The sequence below is a fragment of the Lingula anatina genome, chromosome 10 (genome assembly GCF_051362555.1).
Source record: "Lingula anatina isolate TDL-2025a chromosome 10, LinAna3.0, whole genome shotgun sequence".
NCBI classification, from domain to species: Eukaryota; Metazoa; Brachiopoda; class Lingulata; order Lingulida; family Lingulidae; genus Lingula; species Lingula anatina.
In genome coordinates, this window is record NC_141776.1 from 54,531 (window position 1) to 69,718 (window position 15,188).

General features: G+C 37.9%; 1 protein-coding gene across 1 annotated transcript; it reads left to right on the top strand.

Moving 5' to 3' along the window:
• The first annotated feature begins 6,786 nt into the window (after positions 1 to 6,786).
• LOC147759330 (uncharacterized) lies at positions 6,787 to 11,124 on the top strand. The gene has a single exon (XM_086997389.1). The coding sequence runs from the start codon at positions 6,932 to 6,934 to the stop codon at positions 10,154 to 10,156; it is 3,225 nt and encodes a 1,074-aa protein (XP_086853515.1). The 5' UTR covers positions 6,787 to 6,931; the 3' UTR covers positions 10,157 to 11,124.
• Positions 11,125 to 15,188: the final 4,064 nt, after the last annotated feature.

The window sequence follows — 15,188 nt, forward strand, 5'->3', positions numbered from 1 at the left end:
CTTCAGAGCGGGTACAATGCCGTCTGCGCGCGTGCAGATTTAATTGCTTCCATCTGACCAAAAGTCAAAGGGTGGCTTTTACCATTTTACCCTGTATAATCTGGCACCCTGGTAAATGATAGAGTAGGCTGGGACTTAGATTATGACATCCGTCTTTCATGATAACGATATAGACCCTATTCATATAGTTTTGCGATCTTTGTTTCTTCAGCATATTGATCTGTTCGTTTGCTCGTTTGTTTTGTGAGATTTTTGTGCTGTGAAGAGAAACATGAAATATTAACATAGGGAAAGGCCACTGTCAATATTATAAGATTTTTTAAAAATTTGGTTGTAGTCTCATCTAATTACCTGAAGTGACGCTGCTGTTGACTTTTTTCAGCTTGCCCAGTTTTATCCAGATCTAGCATTGATTGGCTACTATGTGGGTGCCTGAAAAATCGGCCAATCAACTCACTGATTTTTAAACGTTTGAAAAAAATGTCCAATCAACACAGTGAAAAGTCCCCCAGTGGCAGGCCTTGGCTGTGGACAGACAATCGAAGGGGATGAATTACTCTCTGCTGATAGACAAGCCACAAGTGCAACTTGAGATTTAAAGTTTCAAACTTTGCCAGCTCTTTTCAAAATATGACACTATGATATGTGTTAGATCTATTGAATTATAGCTGGCAAGCCATTTATTTATTTATAATAGGCATCTATTCATGCGCTTTAAATAGATCAACAATCAGATCGTGGTTCTGTGCAATTAAGTTGTTAGTTGCGAACTACTTCCTGGTTTTAGCAAGGTTTTCGGGGAGAAATTCACACAAAGAACCGACTTTGTTTTTCTTTGGGATTTCCTCCTCATTGTTTACTGCAATTACTATCATCAATTAAACGGAGAAAGCAATTAATTGATGGCACATTGTTATGAATATTCAATAGAATCCAGCTGCATTTCGCAGAGCGTTTTAAAGTTCTAGCGACACAATTTATCACCACGCGTTCTAGCGAATGGAGAGCGCAAAAGACTAACAAATGGGAAGGTCTTTAGTTTGAATTGGGGGATCATGAGATATATCCCCAAATAAGGAGATTCCCGAAGAGACTGGTAGTATTGACGGGTTTGAACAATTTTGTTTGTAACATGTGGGGACTATCATCATACAATGAATGGTATACGTGCCCTAGATCTTCAGTGTGTGCAACAACAGGTGACGCAAAAAAAGACAAAATGTAACCAAGGAGGTGTGTTTGTATGTTTATAAGGGGGGGGGGGGGGGGGGCGGCGTTAGTTTGCATTGGTAGTTGGATAAAAAAAATAGTCCAGAAAAGCATCGTTTTAATAGCATCACTAACCATAAAGTACAAAACATTAATTTGATATGGGCATCAGATTGCAAACATGCAAAAGGTGATCAGGGAGAAAGCACAAAAATGACAAGGAAATGACGTTGTTTTTTCTTTGGGTTTTCCTCCTCATTGTTTACTGCAATTACTATCATCAATAAATCGAGAAAGCAATTAAGTGATGGCACATTGTTGTGAATATAATCACCAGGTGGATTTGTCAAAAGAAGGAAAACTTGTTCATTAGTCATCTATTAAGATATTGTAAAGCGCATGAATAGATGCATATTATAAATAAATAAATAAATAAATAAATAAATGACTTGCGAGTTATAATTCAATAGATCTAACAAATATCATAGTGTCACATTTTGAAAAGAGCTTGCAAACCAGGGGCGTAACCAAACCTTTTCAAATTGTACGCAAAGATTTTCAATCCCAGGCACAGCTAAATACAGACTTACGAAAGAGATGAAGTGCAGATCAATCTACACATTTACCAGCATATGTGCCAAATATCATAACTTAGTTTTCACTATAGTAATAAAGTCATTACTTAAAGTTAAAAAAATATTCCCAGAATTTAATTAAGTTCCAGTACAATATTTCACCCAACATGTTATATTTATTTAACCAGGACCCCGTGACTCGAAAGCATAACTCGAGATTTACTTAGAATTCAATTTAGACATGGTATCATCCAGCTTACATGCGGGTGCATGGCTCCCCAAAACAACCAATATCATATGACAGGACATCGGTCTCGTGTAAGCAAATAAGAGTGGGTGTCAGAACAATAGCGCATGTACAATTTATACAGAGGGCTTTTACATACAGGTGACTTTAACTTACAATTGAAGGGGATTTTTGGTTATGTTCGTCAGTCAGCACAGAGTATTTCACCCCCACCCCCACCCCTCAATTGTCTGCCCACAGCCAAGGACCGCCAGTGGGGAACATTTCACTGTGTTTGTTGGTCATTTTTTCAAACTTTTGAAAGCCAATGAGTTGATTGGCCGATTTTTCAGGCACCCACATAGTAGTCATTTATAATATCATTGATATAAAATAAACCATTTTACACCATCTTTTATGGAAAACAGTTTTTCAATTTCTTTCAATTTTTGAGTTTTGACATAATGGTTGTGATAGGATTTCATCTCGGGTTAAATTGGGATTTTCCTGAATTTCACTCAAACAACCAATAATCTTTGCCAAAAGGGATTAGAAGTCGCTTTTAGTATATTTAATCCACCTTTTGTTACTACGGATTCCTGACATTTCGCCGAGAAAAACGCTTTCCACTGACTCTTATTTCCTTCAAAAAGAAGTCTTTTAAGCCATGTAAATTTTAGGGCCTTGGTAAAAATTTTATTTGCGGTACCTTTTACCGTCCATTTTTGTAGTCAGACGCCATCCTTGCTCATTTTATGTATCTTTTCCCATTTCTGATAAAGTTTAATATGATATGCATATTGTATTGAGGGAGGGTGGGGGGTGGGCTGGCAGGAGAGTTTATATATGCACTAAGATGAGAAATAATAAAGGTTTAACCACTGTTGACTTTCCTATTATTGAAAGGTTTCTTGGAGACTAGATTTCCAAGATATTTTTTTCATTTTTTTCAATATTTTTTAAAACGTTTTTTTTCACATTGTTTTTCTATCAGTTTCTATTCTCTACCAAGTAGCTTAAATACACCTTCATGGTTCTATTTTAATTCTTTTTGTTAATTAATGAAGTTCAAAACTTTCTGTTCACACCCAAAGGCCGTTAGATGGTACTTACTTCCACCAAGGCTGCTCTACAACAATATCCGAGTATTCTTGCGAGATGAACATATCTGAATCAGCACTACGGTGCCATGTCATCAGATACTATGTGCACACTCTGGTTGGACTTGTGCGGAACAGTGGACCCTTGTGGACACATTTGCCAGAAGCTATTGTCCTGCCCAGAGTTGCTCCAGTGTGCACGTAGGAGCAGATGTAGAGGCTGACAATGTGCAAGGGAAAATGCACTGTATATTGCACATACAAGGGAGATTTTAACGCCTTAACTATTGCAAAGTTTTATAAAGAGTTGTAAGGTGATAAAAACATGGAAATGACAGGTTAACTTAGAACATGCTGCCTTTAGTATCTGCAGCGGCAATGTTTTTGATCGGATTTGTGTAAACTTCACACAATTGTTTCAACTTACTGGGTTAAGAGTATGAATATCTTGCTCAAAAGTGTAGTTCCTAGCTACATGTAGAATTATAGATTTGCCTTACTTAATAGACTAACGCAACTTTAAATGCTTGTTCTTAGGGTAATATGCTGCCTATCAACTGTAGCTAAGGTTAATTTGGGTTTTAATTGCCTTAAAATAGTCTAGTGATAGTTCTGATGCCCTGAAACATAGTTAGTAGCACTTCTAAATCATTTAAACTGGACAAGAAAGGTCTAATTAGCTTTTTACTAAGGAAAGTCACTTCCATAGCCACGGTTGCTAAGCAACGCTTTGAAATTTTGGGCACTACCCTTGAAATTGATCAGCATAGTCCAAAGAACATTTGTGCCAAGTTTCATGCTTTTTCCACATTCTGAGCAAATTGGCCAATATATAGCACCAGTCATCCAGACAGTCATTCATATATATATATATATATATATATATATATATATATACGTTTTAGAAATAATAGTAATACATCCCAAAAAAGTGAAGTTATTTTCGACGTGTAGCAACCATTTTGGGCATTAGTGTATATATATATATATATATATATATATATATATATATATATATATATATATATATATATATATATAAATCGATTCCAGACAAAAGCAATTTTTTATGCCCTATATACCAGTATCATATAAATGAAATCATCTGCAGTTTTATTTTGGCCTCTCGTCGCTCGACAATTTTCAACATTCTCTCTAATTTCCTGGATCAGTGAATGTACACTGAAGTTGAATTGTGAATGAAAAATAAACCGTACACGCACATTTTGTACTTTTTTCCTGTATAAGAAATAAAATCTTTACAGTTTCCTGCACTATATCGTTTGTTTGAAACAGTCATTCACACGTATGACGCAAAATGACCATGGCATATATTTTAGCTGGAAACAGGATATAACCAACATAGAACTGGGCAGGAGAAGTTGATTGATTTTTTGGTCGAAGTAGTACTAGAGCACTCACGTACAGATGGTTTTGATCTTCGTAATAATGAACGTGGCAATAAAATGTACGAATTATTTATACCTTGTCTTGTCAGCAAATAACAACATATAATGATAATTTACAATGTGTTAAATATTTTATGACTCAATTTATTGGCATTAGTTTGAAGTAAGCTGTGATCTTTGGAAATGTGAATATGAGGACAAGTCTCTGTACGTCGCTAACGTTTTCGCTTTGCATTTAGAATGCAACCATATCCGTGTCGAGTTTCTCTCTATAAAGGTACTGCAATTGACATAATCTTGGGCATCAATCAGTAGGGTAGACAAAACACGCACGTGCACTCATGGATTAGAGTTTGCGTTGAGAATTAATAGAAAACCATTCATTTCACACAATGTTAGGACATAAATCGTCAGCTGGAGATGGTCAAGTGATGGACAGATGGACACTAAACGGACACTTTTACTTCCACATCCTCCTGGCATTTGCTATACTCGGCTACCAACCAGTATGTGGCATTAGATTTGTTGTACCACAAGAAGGATCTATCTATCCAAATGAGGCAACTGTATTTAAATATATCGAGGTGCCACCAAACATGTTGGCTAGCATTCGCTTCACTAAATTTGACCTAGAACTTTCTGGAGGATGCGACAAAGATTACGTGGTAATTACTAATTGTACATGGAAGGCTTTTGATAAAGATATACATACGCTCTGGGGAGCAGTATGTGGCTCGTATACATTTTCAGAACCCAGTATTCTAAATGTTCAACTGTGCTTTAACTGTTCAGTTGAGGTTATATTTAGCAGTGATCTAGATGTCCGTGCCACAGGGTTGAAGGCTGATATAGATATGGTGGAGGATTGTGAAGATCGCACATTGCCGTGCACACATGTGGTTACATCTTCGCATGAAGGTTGGATCAGAATCAACCGCGGTAATTTGACGGCAGGGTGTAAGTTTTATTTGACCGCTCCTGCTGATCACATCTTGCAAATAACACTTGCAAAAGACCTTAATGTCTTTTGTGGAACTCTTACTTTCTATGACGTGACAGAATACAACGAGGTAAAATTGCATACCCATAACATGAATAGTTCTAAGCAATTTACATCCCTTCGTGGAAATTATGACCAGATGAGCATCGAATGGATACCGTGTGACGGAGCATTGCAATACGACGTACATGCTGAGTACAAAGCTGTTTCCCGTAAAATGGTGGAACCATTTTCATGCCAACCAGGATACAGACTTTTTGAGGGGAACTGTTACCTGTTTAGGCTTTATACTCGGTCAACCACGTGGTCCAAAGCTCAGATCGAGTGTGAGAGAGATTCAGGCCATCTTGTTAGCATACAGACACGGCGTGAAGCTCGCTTTCTGGGTAGAATTCTGATTAGCTTTCAAACTCGGACTTTATTCGTTACATGTTTTACCTACTATAACAGCGCAATCTACATAGGACTAAAATCTACAGACCAGGTAGTTTTTTTTTCAGAATTTTAACTTTTGAACACCAATGATTTGAATTGCAAATCATGTGTATGAGAGAGCATTGACGCCGAGACGAGCCGAGGTCTAGTAAGGCCGCGACTTAAATATGGCAGACATACATGAAAGGAAGACCGCTTAACCCATTAATGGTCATTCCGCCTCTCACACGCCTCCCCGCGGGTCGTCCCTGCAGGCTCACACAAATCGAGGAACGACACGTGGGGAGCCGCCATTAACGGATTAAGCGGTCTTCCCTACATGTAGGTCAGCCATATTTAGATCGCGGCCTTATTAGACCTCGGCTCTTCTCGATGTGAATGCTACCTTAAAATTGCAAAATATTCACAGATCTAGCGTCTAACAATTTTCTATTATGAAATACAAACAGGTTACCGTAAGGGTCGAAATTTTCATAGAATAAGTTGTGAATTTTATAGACACTGTATTTTTAAACTCATATTCTCTGAATTAGAACATTCCTATTAACTGGTTGCAACAAAACTGAAAAGCAGACTACATATAATAACCACATATAATAGTTCATTTCTATACAGTAAAAGCTTCACAGAAATACTTTCAATGATTCCAAAATCATGTTACTGGAAAATTGATTAATTTTTCCACACTGAAAAGATCGAGTCTTTAACGTATATATATATATTGTGTGTTTGTGTGAGTGTGGTTCATCCATGTGATGGTTGCATGACATCGCTCCTCTCTACACCTCCCAATGAATCATATCTAATTCATCTTACAGCACTACTACTGGACGGATGGGGGAGCTTTTGTATACAGTGAATGGTACGGCCCCAAAATTTACGGATTCAATTCATGTAAGATTCCAAGTTTACTGAAATCAATTGTTACGGAAGATGTTCTGCAGCCGGTCCGAGGGGACGAACGTGACTGTGGCATTATGATGGGATTTGTACCACATCAATACGGGAAAACACGCTGGGGGAACTGGGCCAAAGTCCCGTGTCACAAAACAATCAGTAGCTGTATGACCGCCATCTGTAAAAAGCCTGCAGTTCCGACTTCAAAAAAGAATTCAACTACAGCCGCTTCGAAATCAATGCTGGTAAATTCCACGGCATCCCAATGGTATACGCACCATGAATCTTACTGTCCAGAGGGTTGGGTATATATAGCGGGGCGTTGTGTGCTTCTATACACCCTTGCCCAGATTACAGCCGTACCAGCAATTCAACATACAACTACGTATGTGTCTCATTATCACCCACAATATTGGTCCTTACCGTCAGACAGTAATCTCACCTATAGCGCAGCTGTGGAAGCATGCAGGTCCTTGGGTGGAGATTTAGCCCCCTTTAACAGCACTTTACAGAAGGACCGAGATATTCTTCAGTACATCAGTATTTGGGGCAAAGAACTCACTTGGATATCCCCAAGAATTTTCGATAAAAATATATCAAGACCACTCTCAAATATCTTAGCTGTGTGGGTGAGGTCCCCAGAAAACATATGCAGAAGGCTTATATATGCCAACCATTCGTTCACAGATGACATGGGAGGACTGAGCCAACACGTTGACCACCGCGAATCGCTCTTGGCTCTTTGTGAGATAGCTTCGAAACGCAGCATTTTCAACTGTTCACAGCACCAGTTTGGATGTGAAGATGGCAGTTGTATATCTAGTGTTAATGTGTGTGATGGGACCTCGGACTGCGCTGAAGGAGAAGATGAGAAGAATTGTACTTGTGGACAACACACTTTCAGTTGTTCCGATGGCACATGTATCCCAATTAGTAAAGTATGTAATCATGTCAACGACTGTCCTAATGGAACCGATGACGAGAATTTTTGTATTTATCCGCCGTGTAAAACAGGGCAGTACAGATGCCAGAATGGGGAATGTATCGACGAGAAAGACAAGTGCAACTTTTTTAAAGACTGCTTAGACGGATCTGACGAAATCCCACAAATTTTGTGCCCCTATGAAAAGTGTTACTCTGGCAAATATTTAGCTCCTCAAAACGTGGACGATCGCTATCCAGATTGCTTTGGTGTGACACAAGAGGATGAGTCATTTTCAATGATTCCAGCAATTAAGCGCACGTGCTCGGATTGCGAAGATCGTTTTCGGTTATTCGGTAATTTATCTCTACCTTATTGTTCGAAGACAAATGAAATTAGATGCGCACCCGAACATGTTCGGTGTATTGATCGCCATCTGGCATGCGTTCACGACAAAATCAAGCACGAACGATTTCAAACATGCAGAGGATTTGAACATTTGCAAAACTGCGCCTGCTTTCAGTGTCCACACATGTACAAGTGTCCTGGCTCGTTTTGTGTCCCACTTCGACAGGTGTGCGACGGGGAGAAAGACTGTCCAAGAGGAGAGGACGAGACTGGATGTGCTAATTACACATTTCCTGGTAGTTTCAGGTGTAAAGGAGAACGGCAGTATCTGCACCAGGGCGAGGTTTGCAACGGTGTGGTCAACTGTGAATTTTCTGATGATGACGAAAGGTTCTGTGAAATAAAGACATGCCCTATGAACTGTTTCTGTAGTGGGTATTACGTAGACTGCACAGGAGGAAATGCATCCAAGGTACAGAATATATCGCCATTCACCAGAGGCCTTGCTTTTGGGGACAACAAACTTCATTTAACAAACAAAACGTTTGCAAGACATCATTTGCTTGTGAAACTTAATGTCAGTTCAAATGAAATCAATACCATTCCAATCAAGACATTTATTCATTTAAATAACCTATTAGAGTTGGACCTACGCGGTAACAAATTGTCTTCTCTGCAGGCAAATACCTTCATTGGTTTGTTTAATTTGAAAACCTTGTTGCTAAGTGGAAACCCATTATCTATAATTTTCCCCGGCACGTTTGATGGTGTTTCGATCCTAAGTGCTTTAGACCTAAGTAAGCTTCATATCAATACCATTCATGCACATACATTTCAAGGATTAGACTCGTTGAAAAGTCTGAATATAAGTTTCAACAAAATATCCACGATAAAGGATGGTGCTTTTCATGATTTGCCCAAATTGGATACAGTTGATATGTCTGGGAATGAGGGCGTCTTTGTCGAAAGTGAAGTTTTCGTAAATTTTTCAGCTAAAACATTAATAACAGACAGGTTTGAAATCTGTTGTCTCGCTGTTGGGAGAGTAAACGAATGTTTACCCAAACCTGACGAATTTTCCTCATGTTCTGATCTGCTTTACGATAAGTTCTTACAAGTATCTGTCTGGGTTATGGGAATTCTTAGTTTGGTTGGTAACCTTTTTGTTTTTGTGAACAGACTACGTGAAAACAAAATGACCCCTCAAATATTTTTCATAGTTAACCTCTCAGTTTCTGATTTCCTTATGGGTGTATATTTGATTATAATCGCCTCGGTTGACAACCTCTACCGTGGGGAGTATTTTGTTCATTCCGAAGTCTGGACAGATAGTGTTTTATGCAAGACTGCGGGGTTCCTTACCATGCTTTCAACATTGATGTCTATGCTGATATTAGTTTTGATTACAACAGACAGAATGATAGCTATTGTTTTCTGTATGTCGTTTCGAAAAATTGGAATGAAGAGAGCATCCGTTTTAGTGACAGTTGGGTGGGTCTTTTGCTTTATCTCAAGTATCATTCCTTGTTTTGAAATTGGATATTTTGAAAAATTCTATGGTCATAATTCTGTTTGTATACCCTTTACTATAAGCAGAGTATACTTTGGTGGTCGTGAGTACGCGTACGCCATGTTTTTATTTACCACTCTTATCGCTTTTGTCTACGTGGCAGTGGCATATATGTGCATAATAAAAAGCGTCTTTGAGACTCAACAGCAATCTGGACGTGAGGCTTTTGAAGAAGTTACTCTTTTGAAAAAAGTGTCCATTATTTTACTGACAGATTTTGTATGCTGGGGGCCGGTTACATTATTAGGGTTTTTAAGTATGGCCAACGTGCCAATTCCACCGCAAGTGTCAAGCTGGGTAGCCGTGTTCGTGATACCGTTCAACTCCGCTATCAACCCCTATTTGTACACACTTGCCAACGTTAAGCTATGTGGTAAGAAAGAAAAATCAACGACAAGCTACACTCCTGTAGCCAGACATTACACACAAGAACAAGTACCCGATATCAAAGAAACCGAGGTATGACCATCTTTTGTTGGTTTGTTGCAGAGCAACACTTAAATGTTATCAATTTGGGGGAAATGTTGAGGCAAGGTTTGGAGTATTAAGGGCAGAATTAACTTTTCGGATCGCTTTAGACACAAAATAGTTTGTTTGGTTTATGTTTAGAATTCAACATGTTTGTCAATTGCAAAACAGCATAACACATATTCTCTGAAGTTGAAACTAATGAACTGTATATAGTTTGATTTAGGATATATCTGTAAAATCATGCATGTTAAATACTTTACTACGTTTTTTTAGAAAACATAGTCTGCTATTTTGGTTTGCACATAGAAAAGTTGGTCAATTTTGTATTATTTTTCAATTTTGTCGTGGCCCTGTATTTACAACGTGGCAACATCTACATGTATCAGGGGGCATTGTGCATTATATGTTGTATGGAACAGTATGTAAAGTTCAATGTGCATTGTATGTTGTATGGAACTGTATGTAAAGTTCAATGTGCATAATATGTTGTATGGAACTATATGTAAAGTTCAATGTGCATTGCATGTTGTATGGAACTGTATGTAAAGTTCAATGTGCATTAAATGTTGTATGGAACTGTATGTAAAGTTCAATGTGCATTATATGTTGTATGGAACTGTATGTAAAGTTCAATGTGCATTGTATGTTGTATGGAACTGTATGTAAAGTTCAATGTGCATAATATGTTGTATGGAACTGTATGTAAAGTTCAATGTGCATTGCATGTTGTATGGAACTGTATGTAAAGTTCAATGTGCATTGCATGTTGTATGGAACTGTATGTAAAGTTCAATGTGCATAATATGTTGTATGGAACTATATGTAAAGTTCAATGTGCATTGCATGTTGTATGGAACTGTATGTAAAGTTCAATGTGCATTAAATGTTGTATGGAACTGTATGTAAAGTTCAATGTGCATTAAATGTTGTATGGAACTGTATGTAAAGTTCAATGTGCATTGCATGTTGTATGGAACTGTATGTAAAGTTCAGTGTGCATTAAATGTTGTATGGAACTGTATGTAAAGTTCAATGTGCATTAAATGTTGTATGGAACTGTATGTAAAGTTCAATGTGCATTGCATGTTGTATGGAACTGTATGTTAAGTTCAATGTGCATTAAATGTTGTATGGAACTGTATGTAAAGTTCAATGTGCATTGCATGTTGTATGGAACTGTATGTAAAGTTCAATGTGCATTGCATGTTGTATGGAACAGTAAGTAAAGTTCAATGTGCATTAAAATGTTGTATGGAACAGTAAGTAAAGTTCAATGTGCATTAAATGTTGTATGGAACTGTATGTAAAGTTCAATGTGCATTGCATGTTGTATGGAACAGTAAGTAAAGTTCAATGTGCATGATATGTTGTATGGAACTGTATGTTAAGTTCAGTGGCTTATTGCAAGACAACATATATCATGGATAGTATATTTCTGATGAAATGAGACTACATATGAGTAAAACTGTATTACCATTGTACATTATCTTGTCTTGGTCATATACAGCGACCTCTATTGTAATAGTTGTAACGGTTCCTGTAAGTAAACATTGATATAGTTGTGAAGTATGTAATCTTGAATGAATTTTAAATGTAAATAAAACTTGAATGAACCAATGAACTATTTATCTCATTGATCATCAACAACAAAAAAAAAAATAATAATTGAATGGTCTTATCTACCAGTTGCAGGAACTGGTGTGAAAAAGTATAAAATCATCATAAGCAATTCCAAGTACAGTGTGTGTTTAATCTGGATCACATAACCCAACAAACACTAATCTGCAAATGAAAAAGAACTGGAAAAAAGAGATTTATAAAGAACCAACAATACCTGGGCAAAAGCACTGGACAACTGACAATTTGATTTTAAAATTCACTGAAAAATTTCCAAGTCATATTGTCTACATATCGTTCCTGCTTCAAATCATTCCCAATTCAGACCTTGAAATCCGTTACACCCCTCGAAACAAATATCTGACCTCGATAGCTCTTTCTGAAATGTAAGGGCACATTCCAAATGGAACTATCACTATACGTAGATCGATTCAACTCGATTCAACGGGAATTCTTGCTGAACTTATCCAAAACTATTCACAGAAGAATGGTTCATAATTCTTTTTTAAGTTCCGAGTTTCAAGTCATTCTCGTAATGGAGATAAAAATGCAGATTTCACTCGCAAGCGTGCATATCAAAAATTAGATTCAGTAAAAAGGTTAGGAAAGGGTAAACCTTACCGGCAAAGGGAAATGTGCTTTTTCGTTTTGTTATTTGAAAAGTCCTAAACGCACTATTTGCCTCTACACGGGTGTGATTTCGTACAAATTGTGGTAGGTGAGATTGATATTAATTGTGGTAGGTGAGATTTGAAAAAGTTTTCGACTGATAATAAAAAACATAAGGAAAAAAAAACGAAATGGAATGTTTAGAAATTTAAACAGTTTCTCTGGCGTCATGGCTATGAATCTGACATCGAATTTAGTTCAAAATATTAGTAAATTCAGAATTATTAGCTAAAACGTAAATTGACATCTGCCCTAATTTGTCAGATAACCAAAAATGCCGGTGATCCAAGCGGAGGGTACGCTTTCCTGAAGGTAGCGGCGAAGAACGGAGACGATATTTTTCTGAACAACTTAACCTGTCTGACAGTGGACCTGTATTAGTTATGAAAAGCCCCCTTTTCAACAGGCGTGTTTTATAATTACTTCGTGTCACAAAGAAAATTTATACAGGCAAAACTTTATTCAAGGAACTAGTTTCACGAAATGAACGAAAGTAAAATATAAGTCGGCACAAATATAAGTCATACAACAATGAGTCTGTATTTTTAAAAAGTATAGTCTCTCCTGTTATGGGCCATGTCGGATTATAATGGCATACCTTGATGCAAAACAGTCTATCGTTTCTTCCACCGCGAGTCCCTTTATTTAATGTATTGTATTACTCATATTACCTATTTCATTTGACACTCTCTCTCTCTCTGTTTCTCTCCCTTCCCCTTTCTCGTGTTAGAAGGAGGGTAAATAATTAAGCACTCAAAATCTGCATCACCAATCTTCAGAAAAGAATAAGTCAAAGAACCAGTTGGCTGATCCATAACATCCGACAAAGCAAGCTACAGGTATGGCATGCTGGAATTACCGCACAGCAATCTAAAGCCTTAGAGAACATCCAAAAAAGGGCTCTTCATATTATATATCCTGAACTCACTTACAACGAAGCAATGGACATCACTGAATTACCTACCTTGAAATCTCGGCGTACTGACTTATGCAAAAAATTATTTAATGAGATAAAACTGTGTACACATAGATTAAACCATCTTTTACCTAACACTCGTGTCATAGAAAAGGACCTAAGGAATGTTAATAGATATGTTTTACCAAAATGTCGGACAAAAAGATATAGAAACACTTTTATCCCATACTGTTTATATACGTGTCAATGATCAAGGTCTATCCATGAACTTTTAGCTTTTGAAAATAACAACGAATCACCATTTTTAACCTCATTATTGGTTTTATAACTTAGAATTTATCTAAAAGCTCTATTTTAGTACTACATCTTTATACTTTTATACATATACATTCAATATATGTCTTATATATTGCAAAGAACACAATAAACCTTTATTTTTTTATTTTTTTACAAAGCAGAATGAATCAAATAGCAGCTAGCACAGATTTATATGCAGATAGCTATAGTGTCACTACATACATAATCAGATGCACGCGCGAAGCTGTTGAACAAAATGACAGTTCGCTACGGGAGACCAATGTCACCAAATTCACACACAATTAGCATTAGGGTGTGCCTGTTAAAACCCCCTTTACACTGGACGGCGTCCTTTCTGCGTCCTTTGTGCGACCATGGAACTGGCCAGGACGCACAGTGATCGCCAAGGTCGCACAAAGAACGTTCAAGCATCGCCGAGGACGCCATGGACGCCGCGAAGTTTGAGCATGTTCAAAACAATCGCAGAGAGAACGCTCAATGGACGCAGAAAGGACGCGTAAGCATCGCCGCGGTCGTAGAAAGGAGGCACAAGCATCGCTTTGGTTGCAGAATGAAAACTCAAAGATTGTCCAGTGTTCGGCACGTAGAAATTTTTTTTCACTCTCAAACGGGGCCGTGCTGAGGCATTTTTCACCAGACAGGAATTCTAAGGGTAACAGTGATCTCATATCAGCCTCCAATTGTTTTTTCCTCCTAAATTCATGAAACGATCCTTTTTTTTTTTTTTTTTTTTTTTGAGGTTATTATAAAACGAATATTTTGCCTTTTTTACAAGATACATTAATTGTCAGAACTTTTTGCAGAATGCGTCATTTGAAAACGGATTCAAATATTCTATGTTGTGTCAGTCACACTTTCTCGTTTTCGGCGCCTGTCCATCCTTCTTATAAGGATAACAATGAACATATGGCTGATTATCAGTCCATGCAGGCCTTGCATCACTATAGTTTAAAGCGTTTATTCCCATTTATTTGTTCTGTGTGCTGGTAATGTTCTTTATTGGATGACCTGGTTAGAACCGATGAAAACATAGGAGTTAGGATATAGAGAAGGACGCCCAAACAACGCACATCGGTCAAGCAGGATGCAGAATGATCGTAGAATAGACGTCACTGATTGCCCATGAAGGTACAGACAACGCAGCAAGAATGCTCAATGGTCGGTCAAACATCGCAATGGACGCCTTGGGTTGCACAGGGGACGTACAGTGGAGGCAGGCAGGTTGCTCGCAGTTTTACAGGTAAAATCAAGATTCGGTCGTTCAAAGGACGCACAAGGGACGCAGCCGCCTTTACACTGAGACACGATTTAATTGCTTTGGCGACCGTTGAGCGTCCTGACCACATTTTTGAACGCAGAAGGGACGCAGAAAGGACGCCGTCCAGTGTAAAGGGGCCCTAAAGGTCACGTGCCTAACAGCGAGTGCGTCTACCGCGTACTGCAATTATCTCCTGTAGACGGCGCGACAAGCCTTCAACACGGGTAACAATTCTGTTTGATGGTGTC

What these genes read in the sequence shown, in the direction of transcription:
- LOC147759330 (XM_086997389.1), top strand. Translation starts at nt 6,932, where the DNA reads ATGATGGGATTTGTACCACATCAATACGGGAAAACACGCTGGGGGAAC.